General features: G+C 40.2%; 1 protein-coding gene across 2 annotated transcripts in view; it reads right to left on the reverse strand.

Moving 5' to 3' along the window:
* Positions 1 to 906: 906 nt before the first annotated feature.
* USP46 (ubiquitin specific peptidase 46) overlaps positions 907 to 19,946 on the reverse strand; it is a 48,480-nt gene continuing 29,440 nt past the window's right edge. For both annotated transcript variants that reach the window (XM_063136311.1, XM_063136310.1), the window contains 4 exons: positions 16,805 to 16,888; positions 9,159 to 9,356; positions 8,118 to 8,196; positions 907 to 6,049 (listed from right to left, as the gene is read on the reverse strand). In XM_063136311.1, coding sequence (XP_062992381.1) covers positions 5,948 to 6,049; positions 8,118 to 8,196; positions 9,159 to 9,356; positions 16,805 to 16,888 — 463 coding nt within the window. In that variant the 3' untranslated portion in view covers positions 907 to 5,947. The remainder of the gene's footprint in view (positions 6,050 to 8,117; positions 8,197 to 9,158; positions 9,357 to 16,804; positions 16,889 to 19,946) is intronic.

The raw sequence follows: 19,946 nt of genomic DNA on the forward strand, positions 1-19,946 counted from the left end.
CGGCGTGAAAGCGAGCGTGTAACTTGCCTTTTGAAGATCCGACGAAGAGACGTCCTTCCCGCCACCACCGCCGCCGCCCAACTCCCTCCTCGCCGGCTGGGACGGAAAGCTTGGGGGAAGAAGGCGGTGTGGAGAGCTTCTTCCGCTCTCAACCCCGCCTTCTTCAGCCGAGCTCTCCTCGCTGATCAGCGAGGAGGCCTGCGGGTGGCGGCGGCGGCGGGAAGGACGTCTCTTCGTCGGCTCTTCAAAAGGCAAGTTACACGCTCGCTTTCACGCCGCACTGGGGTCACTTAGGAGCGATCTCAGGACGACGTGCGGATTCCCCCCTGAAGACTGAAAGGTGGGGCAAGAACAGGAAGACACAGCTCTGACAGCCATTCAGAGGTCGATTGCTAACCTGTTCCTTGGTAAAACATGCTTCTCAATATGTCAAACATTCCTCTTTGGGATAAGAGAAGCTAACAGGATCAGCAGTCAACCCAGTAATGTGGACAGAGGAAGTCAACAGGAAGAAGAGAAGTGTGTTGCTCAAGTTGCAAAGATGGGGTCATGACAGCTTGGGAGAAACTACACTGCCTTCTGAAAAAAAATATACATCTGTATGCATCCTCAGCTACTTCTGTGTAATGCTGCTTAGGGCTTGGGATGGTTAGGACTAGGCCAAGAGAGAGTCTAGCATATATTTACATCTCCCATTAACACCCACAGAGCTTGAAGGAGCTCATATTCACACAGGAACAGGCTTTTTCACACAAATCCTGGCACGTACATACAAACACATCTCATACTCATACACAAACACACCGTTTTGGATTGGGGCCCTCAACATTGGCAGGATTATGCTCCTGATTTTGTAAGAAAACAAAAAGAGGAAACCCCACCATAGTAATTTTACTGTCAAAAATGTACTATAATTGTCTGCATTTATTATCCAACTCAAATGATCAGATACAGGAAGGAAAAACATGTTGGGTTGTATATTATAATATTTAAATATTATTTCAATCTTCTGGCTTCATTATCTACCACAAAAAAAGAATATTGTATTCAATGTAAAACACAAATATATCCTTATCTCTAATTTTTTGTTTGTTTCCTTAAAAATCACCAGTAATGCAAAAAATTCTGTTCATACAAACATCAGCTCCAAACATCCAAGTTATACATTAATGCTAGCTTTTTTTTTATTTAAAAAAAAGTTTAACATAAATCCTAAAAACGTTTGGCAGCAACCTTTGCAATGTACAAAACATCTGTATTACATTGATTAACACTGAACTAGAAAGTGCATTTATTCACCACAACCGGAGCAGCCAGCCCGTCAGAAAAGTGATGGCCACATCTCAGAAAAATGCTGTGCAACGTAGCAAAGCAAGTAAAGGACTTTATTCACAAAAGGACCACATCCCAACCCCATGGGAGTCAATTGTACAGTGTCTGTTGACAAGTGGGCTTTAGTGGAAAGAGCCCCATTGATTCCAGTTATTTGTTAGACAAGCTAGCATTGCTCCAGCCCCAAAGTTAGAAATAGTGTCATGCTCATGTCCTCTGAGGTAAGACATGTATACTTGATCCATGCTTGCTAATCGCTTGATGACTGCAGCAACAAATGATGTGTTGCATGAGTGAATGATCCATCACAGATCAAACACCAGAGACACAACTTTCACATCAGCACTTTGAGTGCAAAATGTAAACAGGCCCAGTTGAGTTGTAAGAGAAAACAATGATTTTCCACCATGTGAACAAGCCATGATAAGCTGTAGGTTTGCACATTCCCCTTGCCTTTCTCTCATGCAGCCTGAGTATAGGAAGCCTTCGCTTCCAGTGTTAAAAAAAAGCACAGTTCCTTATTATGTCCAAACTCAGAGAACTATGGTTGATTTAAACTCTAATTAATTAGTTTAAACAAACCAGGGTCAAACTGTGATTTCTGATCTTGGTTTGGAGTTTAAACAGACTAGAGCTCCCAGAGTTCGGATGTCACAGGGAACTGAAAGGAGAGGCTGCCAATCTCCTTGGAGCCACAAAAGAGGAGGCGAGGGAACAGTGCAAACCAACTCTGTGTTTTGGCTTGTTTATGTAGTGGAAAGCCATGATTTCCCATTACGTCTGAACCAGGTCTGAGCCAGTTCACATATTCAGCTACCAGTAATTGAAAGCTGAGTAGTCAAGTGATGCATACATATGTATGAACTGTCTTTGTGAATTATAGGCTACAGGCACATTTTGATAAGGTTTTCTTGATACAACGTAACCTTCCATCTTTTGCTTCACTGAGTAGCCTGATAGGAACCTGTAGACTAGGGCTCTTCTGATGTTATACTCAGGATTATGTGTATCTTTGCATCTTTGACAGTATTGTGCAAGTGTGACATTTGACATCAGCATCCTTTGATTGTGTTGTTGTTGTTGTTGTTGTTGTTGTTGTTGAAAGAACCATATTTCTAGTCCTTATGACCCTGAACATGTTTGGGGAAAATATGGGCAATGCCTGCTAAGATCTTATATGCCAGACCTGGACCTGAGCTCAGGTCCAATTCTGGCATATGAGATTTTAGCAGGCACTGTCCACATTCCAGTGATCATTCTAATGGTTAGGCATATACACAGACTTTATTAAGCTATGTAGAGGTGCAAAATGCCTGTCTCTTTATGCATATAGAGTTGCCACAGCCCTGCTGATCAAATGCAGTAGTCATGCAAGCAAGACTCTTTTTGTTCTATCCTGATAGATCATCACAGTGATAAACAAATTGTGGGACTTCAAAGATTAAAAAGTATCTGATTTTGTTCCTCAGCCATGTAACATGCTACACCCCTTAGTACACAGCAGCCTCACACTGTTCCAAATGCACGATGTTCTGTTTTAGCGAGAGCCAATACTGTAAGATTGTTAAAAAGGGGGGTAAATATCACATGCACATAAGGAAGATTTTCATTCTCAGAAGGGTAACCAAGATGCAAGATGCAACCAGTGATGAAATTAGCAGCTCAGCAATAAACATGTGATTAGAGCTCTATTCATAAAACCTAAAAGGGACTGACTCCTAATAAATACATGCATTAAAAAATAGAAATAAATGCAGTGCGCTTGTGATCTCTTCTGGAATTTCCTCACTAGAAATCATACACAGATCCACAAAGAATCCAGCGGGAAGAAAAGCTGTCGCACAGCTCCTATTCCTTTCAACAGGACATCCTGTAAAGGGGGACATCCTGCTAGAAGGTGCCCGTTGCCTTCTGTTTTGCTTGGATCAAAATCTGGTGTTAGCAGCCCATGCAAGGCACCAAACAAGTGTTATATGTTAAGCCAATCCAACTCTGATATTCCACAACCATTTGTTCAACAAAAGCAGAGATGCTTCCAATTCACCTTCTGATATTTACATTTATGGACGACTTATGCAATATTGTTTCAGAAGTCCCTGACCAGCTAGAGTGCAACTATTGCAGCTAACAGCCTTAAAACTGAAATTTGGCTAGGCAATACACATGACTGCTGATGTTGTTCGTATTTAATCTCTGCAGGGATAAATGCTCTTTAGAATTACACAACTAACAAAATGCCTGTCAATACAATGGGGGCAAGAGGGCTGCAGAGAAGATTTATATACTGCAGATTCTGATGGACGTACACAGAGACACATAGTATCCCAATGGTAGTCCCATTTGGTGCAAACTTGGCCACTCAGCATTAGGGCCAGAGGGCACATTTGGCTACCACTGAAAAGGTGTTCTCAAGATGAGCATTTTAGGCATGTTCTCAGGGACACAATTCAGGTGGGAGCTAAATCTGCCTTATGCTTCTAGGAATCTATCGCTGTCTCGGTCAGTGACTTTGCAGCTTTCCCAGCTGCCTTGCCAATTGCAGCCCTTCTATTTCAGGCCATAGAACCAAATGGGAGCCACTAAAATTTGACCCTATTCTAGTTGCCCCCAGGTGTCATTTCTTAGTCACGTGGAAGTGTAACAAAGAGATGGAACTCAGGAACTGGATTTTAATATATCTGACTGTAAAGGTGCTGCAGAACATGAAAAATTGTTTTACCCTGGGTGATGCCACATCATTTAGCTCTCAATGCAGCCACTGCAACCTGTCAAAGTCTAGCGCTTTGCAGAATTGAGCGCCATGGCAGATAGTTACTGAAATCCAGCGGCTGTGACGTGCATGCGAAACCTCTAACGTGTACATGAGGATGCATTCTCCAAGACTGAAGAGAACGAGAAAGCCGCGGTTCACATGGAACTCGGTTGTGTGCTTGAGTCCTCTAGAGCTTTGGCTCATGGCCGGTATTTCTTAACTGGATTGCACAACTGCTGTACAAGCACTTACTTGCACGCACGATACTCAGACATGTGTGAACTTGAATAAACAACAACATCGTTTTGCAGGATCTCTTTGGGTTAAGAAAAGATAAATCACTCATTACATAGTGAAAGTTACATGGAGGAACCGCTTCCCTCCCCCACCTCCTTCAGTGCAAAATCCCCGAAAGCCTTTTACAGGGCGGGAATCCAAAGGAGCAGCTCAGCTCATGTCCCACGATAAACAGGAAGACTAGACAAACAAGCATGATTTGATTCAAATGGAACTGAAATCCCTTGGAGTAAATGTGTGTCTTGAGGTTGCCAATTCGATTTCTTTTTTAATAACCCAAAGCTTAAAGGGTTTGGAAAGAATAGTTTTCTAACTGGAGAATACTATGTGACCTAGTCCACAATCTAAGCCCAGTTCCAATAGTTATGAAATACACATGTATCTCCTTTCCATGAGTAGGAGTTACATTTCAGTAGTAGGCATCTAAAGCAGCAATTTTCAGACTTTCTACCCGAAGACAGCCCTTCCACATCGATTACCCTACCTAGAAACCCTTGAGCATCACCTGCCATAGTACCCATGCGCACAGCAGAAGCTGCCAGGATATGTTCTAGGGTGCATGCTCATTCCATGTGCAATGCTGACCAGGTTTGTCACTGCCCTGTGCAAACTGTGTATATGCACTCTAGATTACCTCCAGTACACCCTTTCAGGGGAAGGTCAGTAGTTGTGAGCAAACTATTTTAATAGCAGCCTTCCACGACTTGGGTCCCTCCAGATGTTTTGGACTACAACTCCCATCAGCCCCAGCCAGCAGGGCAATCATCAGGGATTCTGGGGATTGTAGTCTATCAATATCTGGAGGGACCAGGGATGGGGGAAATCTAATTTAAGGTATGGATGACAGTGTTGGCTCCAGATTTTGGAGGACTCTCAGGTAAGATACCTTCAGCTGACCCATGTCTCTGAGAAGCCTCCTTGCCACTGTCACCACTGTCCATTCACTTGTCCTTTCCCCATGGGCCCAATCTACCACCACAGGTTGAAAGAGAGGACAAGGCATGTGGAGGCTGATGTTCACCCTTTCTTTTGCCACTGCTCACAAACCTGGAAAGGGCAGATGAACAAGCAACAGAAGTGAGGAGGAGCAGGGTGAGGGATTGTGGGGATCAGTAGTATGGGCCATGGAAGGTGCCCAACAATGGAGACTCCTGACATTGGCTCGGGTGGAAGTCCACCATTTCTACTGACCTTGTCACTGAGGAATCCCTGCTAGTCATCTAAGGCATTCCACGGTACCTTGGTTTGGAAACCACTAGTCTAAAAGAATGGTTCTTTAGAATCAGGGAAGAAATGGTCCTTAACGGTGATGCAAACACCTATGAAACATTAAACCTCAGTTCAGCAGGATCCAACAGGTGAACATGAGTCTGCATAAATTTGTTCTTGTTGCCTTTAAAGGAGAGTCATGGTAAAGGTGGAGGCCAATCTCCCAGTCAAAGGAGTTTCAGTCAGCAGCTGAAATATGAGCAGAATGGACTGTATTGGATGGGTCTACATGGAAGTCAATTAACAGTGTTGGTCAGCTTCTCCTCTTGAGTGCAGAAAAAGTCACAGTCTACCCAGTCACTCTCTTGACTGATAAAATAAAATATATCCAGATTCTGAATTTTTTGAGATATCAGAAGTCAGACCATAGAATTCTTCAATAGCTTGCGCATCAATTTTCTGCAAAAAGAAAAGAGAGGAGTTATCAAAACTTCAAAGGAGAAAATATGAAGAAATGGGTTTAACTGTCAAAATGAGAGTAAATATAGCAAAATGGTTGGCAGACTCCTTTCATATGTGCAATCATCAGAGAAACAATTTAATAAACGCTGGCGTAGATCTTACTTTGCTGCAAAGGCTGTGGTTAGCTGGGAACTTTCTAGTCTTTGTGGCAGGAAAGTCCTTTGGTACAAACTTTCTGGGACTTCTTTTGCACCAGAAGTGGGCAAATTGTGGCCCTCCAGATGTTTGTCCAACTACTCCCATCAGCCCTCATCAGCATAACAAATAGTGATGGCTGATGGGAGTTGTAGGACAAAACATTTGGAGGGCCACATGTTGCTCACCCCTGTTTTACAACGAATGCATTGCATTATCCAGTTGAGAAACTCAGACAGTTGTATTGCTTAACTTTAGTTTTAAATGAATAATGAGGTTATTGCATACAACAGACACTTTTTCCTTCTTCCCTTGCACAACTGGGGAAAATGGTGTTAAGAATAAAGTTGGAGTTCTGTCTACTGTCAATGTAATATTAGGGGGAGATTAATATTAGGAAAAAGAATTTGTTTGGTTATAGTTTAAAGCAGTAGAGCAATTATTTTATACTCATAGATAAGTGGTAACTTTCCAACCATGCTAAATGAAATCCAGGAACAATGTATAGCAGTTCAACAGAGTCTCAATAAATATCAAAAGCCACAATTCATGGCTAGTGGCCTGCATTTGGCTTGGTGGGTTTGGTTGTGTAGGCCTGATTTAAGGACCCACTACCCAGAATCCCACTACCCAGATTTCCCAATCCCAACAAACACTGTACCACTGCCACCCTGTCCTGATACCCTGGCCACTAAGCAGCAAACCATGGGAACCACTGTATCAGTGACCCTGTTCAGACAACACACTAAGCCATGGTGGTTAAGCATTTTGAGCTCAACATTATGACTTAGCGTGTCGTGTGAACCATGACTATGCATGTCATGTGAACTATTCCTAACCATGGTGCCTACATAACCACAATTTAAACACGCTCACTAACCATTTGATGCAAAAGGGTTAGCAGCCAACCATGGCTCAGTATGTTGTCTGAACAGGCCTGAAGTGTGTAGTAGACCTTGTGTACTGGTGAGGTGTACAAACTCTTGTACAGAATGGTGCCCTTTATTTGTAGTATTGTGGCTCGCACTTCAAGTGGTGCGTCTAGACTGAATCAAGTATGTGGGAAGCTTCCACATTTCCCTAAAGAGTTACTGGCTGAAGGAACAAGTCAGAATTGTTGGCCCAAGAAAGAGAGAGACTGAGGCCAGGGGCAATAGCAGACATGGCTTGAAATCCATATCTAGCAGTTACCTCTTTCCCCCATTCGTATTCTTGAGTAGGCAAAGAGCCCCTGATCTGGATCTTTAAAAACATCTACCCCAACACTAGAGTCCTGGTCTGGCTTGGGGCCCCGGGGCCCACTCTAGAGTAAAAATGAAAAGAGAAAGAAAAGACATAGCTGCTAGATGCAGATTTAAAGTAATGTCTGTTTTGGCCCTCAGTCTTCACATGTAGTGGAACGAAGGGGTAATCAGGTAGAATAGATTGTAACACTTCAGAGTGTGGCAGGGAATAGTCATTTTAAATGCTCCTCCGTATAAAAATAACCCTGCCTACAAATAAAAAGGTAGCCTATCTGGAAGAAAGATTCCAGCTCAGTCCTTGGCCTGCTGTGCTAGCTTTCTATTTGTGAAGTTTTTAAAATGTAGCGGTGAATTTTCAGTTTTAAAAATAATAATTACCGAGCTGTAGCCTGAAGTGGTGCAGTCTATTGTATCACCTCATTCCATTGCATCAGTTTAACATCTACTGAGGATAATTAAAATTTAGGGTTCAAAACAAGGAAATCCTTGCATAACTCCCACTGACTTCCCAATATCTGGGGGTTGCTACTACTCTAAGAAATTAATTTTAAGATGGTAAGCTACATCACATGAACAAAAAAACTCGACACATTTAAATTTTGCTCAGCAGTCATCAGTGTACTAACCTCTACAATATCATCATCGAACAAAAGCCAAAATCCATGGCTTTTCACAATGGTAATATAATGTCCACGATTAGGTCCACTAAAAAGGAAAGAGAAATATATATTTTTTAAAAAAATTGTGACACAATGGGGCCAACATCCTAAAACACCGAAGTCATATTGTAGTACATGAGCTGGCAAACTTTTCAGGCCCATTTGACAATTTGAGACTGTTGTGGGCACCACCACAAAATGGCTGCTATGAGAGACATAGTTAGTTACAAGTAGGAAGACAGGGCTCCTGTACCTTTAACAGTTGCATAGAAAAGGGAATTTCAGCAGGTGTCATTTGTATGCATGCAGCACCTAGTGAAATTCCCTTGTCATCACAACACTTAAAGCTGCAGGAGGGCAGGGCTCCTGCAGCTTTAACTGTTGTGATGATGAGGGAATTTGACCAGGTGCTGCATGCATACAAATGACAGCTAATGAAATTCCCCTTTCAATACAACTGTTAAAGATACTGGAGCCCTGTCCTCCTTTCCATATGGTCAGCTTAGTTACAAGGGACAAATAACCTGCCCCAAAGATTAAATACAAAGTGGAGGTGGGGTCTAAGCCCCAATACACTAAAAAAAAACTGCATTGGATCCAAAGTTTTCAGTGGCAACAGAAAACTATTTAACAGAAGACAAGCTCTTTTTCTCTCTTCCCCTTCCACCAGAAAACTCATTTCCCCTCCCATCTCTTTCTCTCTCTAATCCTAGCTGCCAGTAAGAACATGTGTTATTTTTTTTTTAAGTGGGAAGGGTAGGGCACCTCAGTGGGCACCTCAAAAGATGTCTGGAGGTGCACTGGTGCCTGTGAGCAGCACTTTGCTCACCTCATGTTATAGTCAAATACATTTAGGGCACAACCCTAGGCATGTTTAGACAGAAAAAAGGCCTACAATTCCCAGAATGCCAAATTGATAGGTACTCCATGTCCTGAGTTCAGTATTAGAGGGAGCAATGCTCCTTCTGTGCAGAATTATTTCCGGAATTACGTTTCAATGCCGCTCACCTGCCACAATGAACTACTACAGCCACCAAGTCATACATGCGATCCAGGTTGATAGCATCCCCGGATGTGTTGAAGAGCCGTAACTCCAGCGGAAACACCACACGGTAAGAGAGTTTGGTGTACCGATGTAGCTGCTCCATGTATTTGAATCTCTTCAGGTGTAATGCGAGGATCATTGGCAGTTTTTTAACCCTCATCCTGTGAAATCAAAATAATGTTACAGAAGAAGAATTGCACTCTCTGCTCATACCATACAGGCAGGTTGTTATTCCACCACAGGTGGAGGTGGGGGCCTGACAAGTTATTTCTTATAAAGGTTTCCCACCCACTCCAGCCAATTACTTATAGTACAGTCCAATTCTAAACACAAAATGAGTTGGACCCAGATTAAGTCATATTTAGAGTAGACCCAATGAAATCAACAGGGCCTAAGAAAGTCATAACTACCCCTGTTGATTTTTACTCTAAATACACCTGAATTGTTCACCCCAACATTGTTTAAACAAAATGTATATCAATTTAGCATAATGTCTATGAATGAAGTTGCTGTTGATACCATGCACTCATCTCTTTTTTTTTTAATAATTTTTATTCATTTTCAACACTATATAAACATAAATGAACATTTCCAAAATATAATTGAAACAAACACAATAAGAAAAAGAAATACATCAAATATCTGCTTCATACATATTGAATAATTGTTGAGTACAAATATCAAAAACTATTACATATGCCTTATCACACTACAACATTTTCATTCTTAACATAAAAGTGCACCCCCCACCTCGGGATCATTCTTGAGTCCAAAATCTAATCGTTTCTTCTGATGGTGGTTTCCCATTTCCCTTAGTAAACACGAACACTAGGAACTGTTTCCAAATTCCTTCGAACTCATTTATTTTAGTTACGCCTTTTCTCCACTTAATATTACATGTCAGTTTATCATTAATGGCTATATCCCATACTACTTTATACCACTCCTCAATAGAATATTCCCCTTGGATCTTCCAGTTCCTAGCTATCATCAATCGTGCTGCAACCAACAAACTCGATATCAGCTCTATAGTTCCTTTTCCACACTTTATATCTTCAAATAGTGACAGCAATGCTATTTTTGGTGTTTGTTCTATTTTCATTCCCACTATTTCTTCAATTTCTGAGAACACCATCTTCCATAATCTTTGTACATATTTGCATTGCCACCACATATGTAAATACGTTCCTTTTTCCCCACATCCTCTCCAACAATTTGCTGAATGTTGATCACTTATCTTGTTCAATCTAACCGGGGTTAGGTACCACCTCCATAAAATTTTAAAATAATTCTCCTTTATTCTTACTGATAAACTTCTCAACACTCTTTGTTTCCATAGTCCCTCCCAGCTCTGTCGCCCTATTTGTATCTTCAAATCTGATTCCCAAATCACTTTCTCTGTATTCTCTCTAAACTCCTTCTCTAACAATATTTTATATATTTCACTCATTAATCCTTTTGAAACTATACTACCTCCTTTTCCTTTCTCCTTACTTACTACTAATTCTTCAAACCTCGTCATCTTTCTGCACATTCTATTATCTTTAATCCACTTTTTATTCCATTGTTCTAATTGACCATATTCTAGCCAAGATAGCTTCTTCTCCTTTAACAAATTTTCCATATCTTCTCTTGTTTTAATATCTCTTACCCAATCCTTTAATTTTATTTTATTTTTCTCTTTTAATATTTTACATAATCTACCCTTTAGATCCTCTGGGAAATTCTTTAACATTATTATCGGTGCTAAGGGAGAGTTGCTCGGAAGCAGCTTCCCTTTAAATTTGCTCCAAATTTCCCATTGAGTCCTCAGGAGTGGATTATCTATACTTCCAACCCATTTTCTTCCTCCATCTTTAAAAAAAACATTCTCCAGATTCATCTCTACCTTACTTATGATTTTTTCTTCCATCCAGTATAAATCTCCTACTCCCATAATTGCTTCTACAACATGTCTTAATCTATTTGCTACGTAGTATAATTTTATGTTTGGGAGACCCATTCCCCCCTTTTTTTGGCTTAGGTACCAATTATTTTTATTCACTCTTGCTCTCTTTTCTCCATTACAATATTTATTAATAATATTTTGCCAACTTTTTATCTCGGTTTCTGATATTTTTATAGGTAGCATCCTAAATACGAAATTAATTTTAGCTAGTATCTTCATTTTTATCAAAGCTATTCTCCCAAACCAAGATAAATTTAATCTCTTATATTTCTCCAATTTCTCTAATACCTCCTTCTTTAACCTCGTTAAATTTTCCCTTTCTAAATTCTCTAGATTTTTTGTAATTTTAATTCCCAAGTATTTAATCTCATTCTTAACTTTCAATTCCATCCCCTTAAATTCCCAATCCTTTTCTTCCTTCTTAGTATAGTTAAACAACATCATCTCTGATTTAGACCAATTTATTTTTAACCCTGTAATTTCCTCAAATTCCCTCAACTGATATTTAATTCTTTCTAATTTTCTTAATGGATTCTTAATGGTCAATAAAGTATCATCCGCAAACATGTTTAGCTTTATCTCCCTTACCTCTCCAATTCCTTCTAATTCTTTATCCTCCCTTAGTGCCTTCGCCAAAACTTCCATAACCATTACAAAAAGGACCGGCGAGAGCGGACATCCTTGTCTTGTTCCTCTGGCTAGTCGTATCTTTTCAGTAAGTCCGTCATTTACCACCACTACCGCCGTATTTTGGGAATATAACTGTTCTATTACATTTTTAAATTTATTTCCAAATCCCAATTTATCTATAATACTCTTTAGTGCCTGCCAGCTCACACAATCAAAAGCTTTAAAAATATCTAATGCCATAATACCTGCCTTAATATTTGCTTTTTTTATTACATTTATTACATTTAAAACTCTACCCACTAAATTATGCATATGTCTTCCTACCACAAACCCACATTGATCTGCTCCTATATATTCTGCCAAAAATTTATTTAATCGTTTGGCCATAATAGATGTAAAAATTTTAGCATCCTGATTTATTAAAGAAATAGGTCTATAAGAATCAGGATTAGTCAAATCTTTATCTGGTTTTGGGATCAGAATTATCACTGAATGTTCCCATGATTCAGGTATCTTCTCTCCTGATAATATCCTATTATAAAGTTCCATTAATTTTGGAACTAAACAATCTTTGAAGACCTTATAATATTCTGGACCCAAACCATCTGCTCCTGGTGATTTACCCACTTTTAACTTATCAATAACTTCTTCAACTTCTCTTTGAGTTATTACTGACTCCATTAACTCCTTATATTCTGATTTTATTTCCTTCTTTATAAACCTTCCAATATACTCCTCCACCTTTTCTTGTTGAATTTCTTTACCCTTGTACAATTCCTGATAAAATTCCTGAAAAATTTTTATTTTAGCTTTCATTGCATGACAATAATTCCCTCGACTATCTTTCAACGTTTCTATCCCATTCCTCCCTTTTTCTTTTTGTGTGAGCTTGGCAAGCAACCTCGAGTTCTTGTCACTGTTTTCAAAATATTCCCTTTTCATATACATTAAATTCTTTTGAATCTCTTCTATATTTAAGTTTTCTAATTGTTTCTTCTTAGCTTGTATTTCCACTAATTTATATTTATCTTTACTTCGCCAATATCTTTCCTCCAAGTTTTTAATTTCTATCTCTAACTTTTCCTGTTCTGCACGTTGTTGTCTTTTTAAACTACATGTTTCTCTAATACAGATTCCTCTTGCTACAGCCTTCATGGTGTCCCAAATGACTGACCCAGCTGTTCCTCCTTTTTCATTAATTTCCCATGCCTCCGACAGTTCCTTCCGAATTTTATCTACTATTTTATTGTATTTCAATATCTTTGTGTTCAACTTCCATCTATATGCCTCTTTATAATCTTTCTTAACTGTAAATTCTAAACTTAACAAGGCATGATCGGTTACTTTTATTACCCCCATTTCCATTTTACAAATCCTCGTTGCAAATTCTTTTGAAACAAATATATAATCTATCCTGGAGTATGTATGATGAACTGGGGAAAAGTATGAAAATCCAGGCCTATTCCCGTAAAGTAAGCGCCACGAATCTAAATAATCATTTTCTTTTACTAATTTATTCAATATAGTCATATTGTTCCTCTTTTCAGCATTAGTGGGATTTGACCTGTCCCTTTTATTATCCATAACCATATTAAAATCCCCAGCTAATAATGCACACCCCTCCTTAAATTCTTCTATTTCTTTGAACAGCTTTATAAAAAATTCTCTATGCCTCTCATTTGGGGCATAAACATTAATCAAAGTATAAACCTTTCCCTCAATTTTACCTTTTAACATAAGATATCTACCCTTATCATCCTTTTTTACCTCTTCTAATATAAACCCACTTTTTTTTGAAATCAAAGTGGCCACTCCATTTTTTTTTGATGTCCCTAATGATTTTTCATAATAGGCTAACCACTTTAATTTTATCATATTCGAATTCTCGGAGCCTTGGTGTGTCTCTTGGATCATTATAATATCTGATCCCTCTTTATTTAGCATTTGTTCTATTCTCTTCCTTTTCACGACTGCCCCTAAACCTTTAACATTGAGTGTTGATACCTTTATCTTTTTATCCATAATCACCCTTTTGAAATCTCTTCCGATCCCTTGTGCTCAGCAATTCAAACTTGCTTACATAAAAACACAAACTCCATACATAAAACCCACACCCTACTACCCCGATCCCTCCTCCCCTACCTTCCCCCCCTCCCCACCCCCCCACTCTAATCCCCCCCCCATATCCCCGTGAGTCTAATACTCCAGCCATCTACTTTAAAGGGGGAGGGGGGAGGCAGTGCTGTGCCTGGCCGGCAGGTCTCTATATTAGCATTTTTATTTGCAATTATCTCCAACATAATTAACAATTCTCTTACTCTCCAGATGTCCCAGCCTCATTCCCTCCCCCACCCACTCCAGCCCCATCTGCTTCCCCATCCAGACCCAGCCTCTTCAGCAAATCTTTACCTTGATCCAATGAGGTTACTCTGTATTCCATATGTAAATCTTAAGAAAACCGGGTAACCCCATGCATAAGGAATTTTATTCTTCATTAATGTTTCCGTTATTGGTTTAAGACTACGTCTCCAATTTAATGTGCGTTGAGAAAGATCATTGTAAATTTGCACTGGTTTGCCTTTACACTGTATCTGAACCTTAGATCTCAATTCTTTCATAATTTGCTCTTTTTTGTAATAGTTGCCAAATTTCACCAATATGTCTCTAGTCCCTTTGTAGTTTTTCCCCCCCACACGGTGGACTCGGTCCAGATCCGATCCATCTATTGGAATGTCAGGCGTCAGCTCCTTGAACCAGTTCACGATAATTTCTCTAAGATCTTCTCCTTGCGTCTCCTTCAGCTGCTTTATTCGAAGCGAAGATCTACGAGATTGATCTTCCAAGGCGATCAAACGCAATTCCCATTCTTTAAATTGTATATTAGTTGATTTTTCGAAAGCCTCTTGTTTCTTCTGGTCCAGATCCACTTTAGCCTCTATCTTTTTGATCTTATCCGAATTTTCCATCGTTTTATCCATAATAGTACGCATTTGTTTTCTGAATTCACTCATTTGCTGATCCATTTTTTTAAAAATAATCATGTTATTTTCTGCTATAATAGCCTTGATTTCCATTAAAGAGGGAGGGTTACTACCACTTTCTTTCCCCCCTTCTGCCATGTTTCCTTCTTTATTTGGTATTGTATCCAAAGAGACTGGGTCTATATCTTCCTCTTCCTGTTCAACTCCAGGGGCTGTACTTCCCAGGAAGGAGAGGTAAGCCAAATTATGATTTGAAGGTTTCTTTTTTTGTTTATTAAGCTTTTCCCAACTTTTGATCTTTTTTTTAACGTTGGGCATGGGTCCCTTCTGGGTAGGGCATAAATCTTAGAGTCCAACTCTCTTCCTTAGCAACTTATGCTGGCTTCTCTATTATATAGCACTCACAGCTCCTTCTTCACGAGGAGGGGGGAAAAATCCAGTTCACAACAGCATTCACTAGAGGGGATCAGATTTAATCACTCAAAGTCTCTCACATCCCACATCTCCCTCACCGAATGCCAAATGCAGCTTTTTTCACCCCTTCACCCCCCTTCTCGCCACGCCAATAAATCCAGTCAACCACTTTAACCTTAGAAAGCCAGCATTCCAATCGTTCCCATGTGAGATAAAGATGAGAGGTTATATCACAGATCAATGTCCAGCAAACATAAATTCCTTCTTTTTAAACTGCGTCAGTCAGCGTTTACTTTCACTTTTCATAGAGTTGCCGTTTAGACAGACATTGCATTAATCATAGTTCATCTCACCTCCCTTCTCCAAATCTCTCCACTTTCCCGGCTCCTGTTGGTTTTATAATCATTTTCTGTCAGTTGCTCAAAGATTCATGTCCATTAAAAAAGAGATAATTGCCTTTTCCGGCAAGCGCCGTTCAGAGCCTCAGAAGAAACCCGCCATCGCTCAGGCTGCCAAGCTCCGCCCCCCCACCATGCACTCATCTCTTGTAGCAAACCAAATTGTTTGCACAGTTGTTATAAGAAGTATAAATAGACTTGAAAATAACTATGGGATGAGTTGAGATGACTAGAATCATGCACATACCATAGAAGAATGAAATATGCAGGCAACATATAGAGCTCTTCTACACGAGGCTGTTAACCGGCTGTTAACACACTGAATCTACTTTTAGTTTCGTCGCAGAATTGTGATCCAAAACTACACAAAGACAGTTTCCCTGCTTTTCTTCTACATAGCATCTAGGTGGCACTGTGGTACAATGGAAATGTGAAAATACACAAGTGAAGAAAGTGTTTTCTTTCAGTTTTATAATTAAATACCACATTTCTCTGTTATAAAAAAACTCACTGAAAGTGCATGATATACCACATTGTATCTCAGTGCCACCTAGAGTTTATGTAGCAGAAAAACAGGGAAGGAAACTCTCTTTGTGTAGTGCTCAATCTCAATTCTATGACGAAACCAAAGTTGGGTACAGCACATTAACAGCCGGTTAACAGCCTTGTCTAGAAAAACTCTATGAGTTGCCTGCATATTTTATTCTTCTAAGGTGTGTGCATGATTATTCCATTACATAGATAGATCAGTCATTGAGACCAGGTGGGAAAACTTCATTGGCTTACAGCATGAGACACATTCACTCCCAAGGAAGAAAGGCTTCGCATTCCTCTTCCTCCTACAGCTTTCCATGTGCCACTGAGCTATTAAATGGAGTTGCCTGCACAGGACTTTGGATTACAGAGCCTTACCCTCACCTGGTGCCCTCCTGGCCATGCTGGGAGTTGCAGTGCAAAACACCTGGGTGGTGTCAGATGGAGGAAGGCTAAATTACAGTCAACGGTGCACCTCTTGGACATTTTTGATGCTTGTTAGGGAAATATGTGTGGAGGACCATTGCTTTACTTGAGACTTTATTCCCAAATAATTTAGGAAACTATATGGCAAAGTTGTGTTTCTTTCTTTTGCAGAACTGAAAGCAGGAAGGATCCATTTTATTTTAACCACTGCTTTAACATTTGAACTATGCCCAAAGCCCATGCTGCACATGGAAGGAGCCCCCAATGGCTTACCTTACCTTTTCTGTGCCTCCTGTTTGCTGCAGCAAGTCTCACAGTAGTACTTCTGTTCACTACACAATGTTTCTGTGTTGCTGAAGTCTCTGGAAAAAACCAACAGAGGTCCCAGTTGGTAAAAGTGCCTTGATACTTTCCACCCCAAATGCCCATTGAATTTGCCGTGGATTTCAACACATGTGCTTGCTTTCTTCTTGTTCCTTATATGCAGTCATTGGGGCATGTGTGCGGGCCTATAAAATCTTTTATATAATCTCGCTGCACGAGCAAAGAGCAGGTTGCATGGAGCTACCTTTCAAACAGGGGTGGGTAATTTGTGGCCCTCTAGATGGTGTTGGATGGCAACGCAGGACTTGGGCCATCAGTAACTGCCTGTTGGAGCCACCTCTGACTCCAACCCTGCCAGGTTTTAACAGGCAGCCCCTGCAACTTGCTCTTCCGAAGTGAAAATTATCTTCTTTCAGAGGGCTTCTGGAGTAACTGATTAGTGATATACTGATAATTAACTCACTGTGGGTAATTAATTGCTTGTTTTTGTGCTGATCATGGTTTCTCTGTTCTCCAGTGTGCTGCTGCTGTTTCATTACAGTGTCCTTATTGTGGTTTTTAAGCTTTGTTGAAGAGAATAAGCTGGAGAATGCATATCTTGAATTAAGCTATGAATGAAGGAATGAATAAAATCCCATACTGGCCAAGAAGAATCCTTCATTCCCAAATGGGCAGATTCATTATTCTTTAATTAATTGAATTAACTAATTAACAGTTTGGGATAAAGTGAGCTCTATTATACTATTCCGCATCTTTATTTTCAGTGTTGCTGGGGCAGCTCAATTATACCCTGCTGACTATTTAAACATGTGATTATATTCCTAACAGCTGGCACTTCTGAAGTCTTTAAAGAGAAACACTCAAATTTGCTACCTATGCCCACATGGTTGCATCATCATCATCATCATCATCATCATCATTATTATTATTAATAATAATAATAATAATTATTATTTTATCCAAAGATTTCATGCTCCTTGGGTGTGACCAAGCATGAGCAGGGAAGCCTTTACTGGCTGAGAAACTGTGTGTGTGTGTATTGGGATCCCCTATGTCCCAGGAATGCCTATATCTTTGGCAACATGCCAGTGGAGGCTGGTGGCTCCGATGTCATGGGGTGGTGGATCCGCTTTGGGTTTCAGTCAAAACTCTAAAGGCGCTATCCAAGTAGCTGACCCTATTTGGGGATTGGGTTCCAGACCTTGGATAGCGCCTTTAGAGTTCTGACTGAAATCTGGAGCGGATTCACTGCCCCACTGATATCTAAGCCACCAGCCTCTACTGCAACACATTATACTTTGTTTGGGCACCTACTACCTCGAAAACATTTCCAGATTGGAAGAATTCATAAAATTCAACATTTTTACGAATGTATTGTATTCACATTTTTTAAGGAAGTTGCTACATGGTGAAGATCTAGGGTGGCTGCTTACAAATTGCCTAAAAAGAGAGGAAGATGAAGGAGGACAGCAAAAGGAAGATGAAGTAGGGCAGCAATTTGCATAAAATATGCACATGCTACTGTATATGCGTAGATGCAGACTGAGACGGAATGCCTATAATTTAAATAGAAAGACAGTACAGCTCAATGTTGAGTGGAAGACTGTGGCCTGGTTTGGATGACATATTAGGCAACGGAGGGGGTACTTCCCACACAACATGTTGTCCCTCCCCTGTCATGAGGCTGGAAGTCCCGGCATCCTTCTGGGCTGCTGGTGCTCCTCCCTCCCTCCTCCCAGCCCTATCCCAACATGCATTGAAAGTTCTGCCGGCTGCACAGGAGCGACTGGGGTGCTATGGGCTGCTCCTGCCAGAGAACTCTATGACCTTCTGGAATAGTGCACTCGATGGGGGAGATTACAGAACAGAGCCCGCCACACAACATTTTAATCAATGGGTCTCTGGATAAGCAACGGAGCAGCCCATTGTTTTCCCCCATTGTCTAAATCGCCAGAATAACATACAGTGAGTTGTGTGTCTATTGTGTGTCAGCCCCCCCACTCAACACAATAATCAATGCAACAGATGGTTGCCTCTTCCCCATCCCCACTCCCCCTGTCGATTATCGTGTCATCTGAACCAGGCCTGTAACTGGGTGATCTGTGTGCCTGCCTGTTCAGACTGCTGTCTGGGTGCTAACTGTCAATGAGCAATCATTCTTATGGCTTTTTATCTTAAAATTGTAATTGGATAGGTCAACTCTTCAAACAGAGAGAGGTCCTTTGGTAGCCCTTTAAATAGAGGACTGTCCTCCATAAAAGAAGACACATGGCCACCCTACAAGATCAGGATGACCTTAATCCCATAGACAGCAAAGATCTTCTTAATGGAGAGCAACTTTGAGGATGGTGATGGGTTAAGACCTCCCTACTATTTTCTAAAATAGCCGATGGTCCTACCACTTGTACTGCACACCCTTCCTGCTTCTGGACTGGCAAACATTGGGCCAGATAATATCCCTAGAGATTTCGCCAGGCACTGACAGTTGCTTTTCTATAGCCTAGTCCTGCTTATTGAATTTTTATTTATTTATTTTGATTTAGATAGATAATTTTTTAAAAAAAGATATTCCCACACTTCTAGTTTTTGGCTCACATCCATAAGTATAAGTTGTTCTCTTATAGTCTTAGACTAAGGCAGAAATATGTTGGAGGTGTTATTTATTCACAGAGAAGATGTTTTTCTTTTTTTAAAATAAATCAAGCACGCAGAGAAACGTTCATAAAACAAGAAAAGGGAAGGGGCTGTGAGTTGCAAGATTGACTGAATGAACTGGTCTTTTCAACTCCTCAAGGAAATAAAAATAATTGATACATAATTTATTGTGTTATTATATGAATTCCTATTCTGGAATTCATATAATGCCAGCACTGATACACAGAGGAAAATAACTATGTCAGAGGCTTAAACACAGAAGGCCTTTTTCATCCAAAGATAACTAGGAGGAAGTAATACTAGTTGTAGTATTAAAGGGGAAAGAAACTAATTGAGCAATTGCGTCTCTGAACAGCTCCTGTTTACTTATTCCTCTTTCCAGCTCTACACTATTTATACAATTAAGATCAAACAAAGACATTTCAGTTCTTGAACGTGGCA

The sequence above is a fragment of the Elgaria multicarinata genome, chromosome 10 (assembly GCF_023053635.1).
Source record: "Elgaria multicarinata webbii isolate HBS135686 ecotype San Diego chromosome 10, rElgMul1.1.pri, whole genome shotgun sequence".
NCBI classification, from domain to species: domain Eukaryota; kingdom Metazoa; phylum Chordata; class Lepidosauria; order Squamata; family Anguidae; genus Elgaria; species Elgaria multicarinata.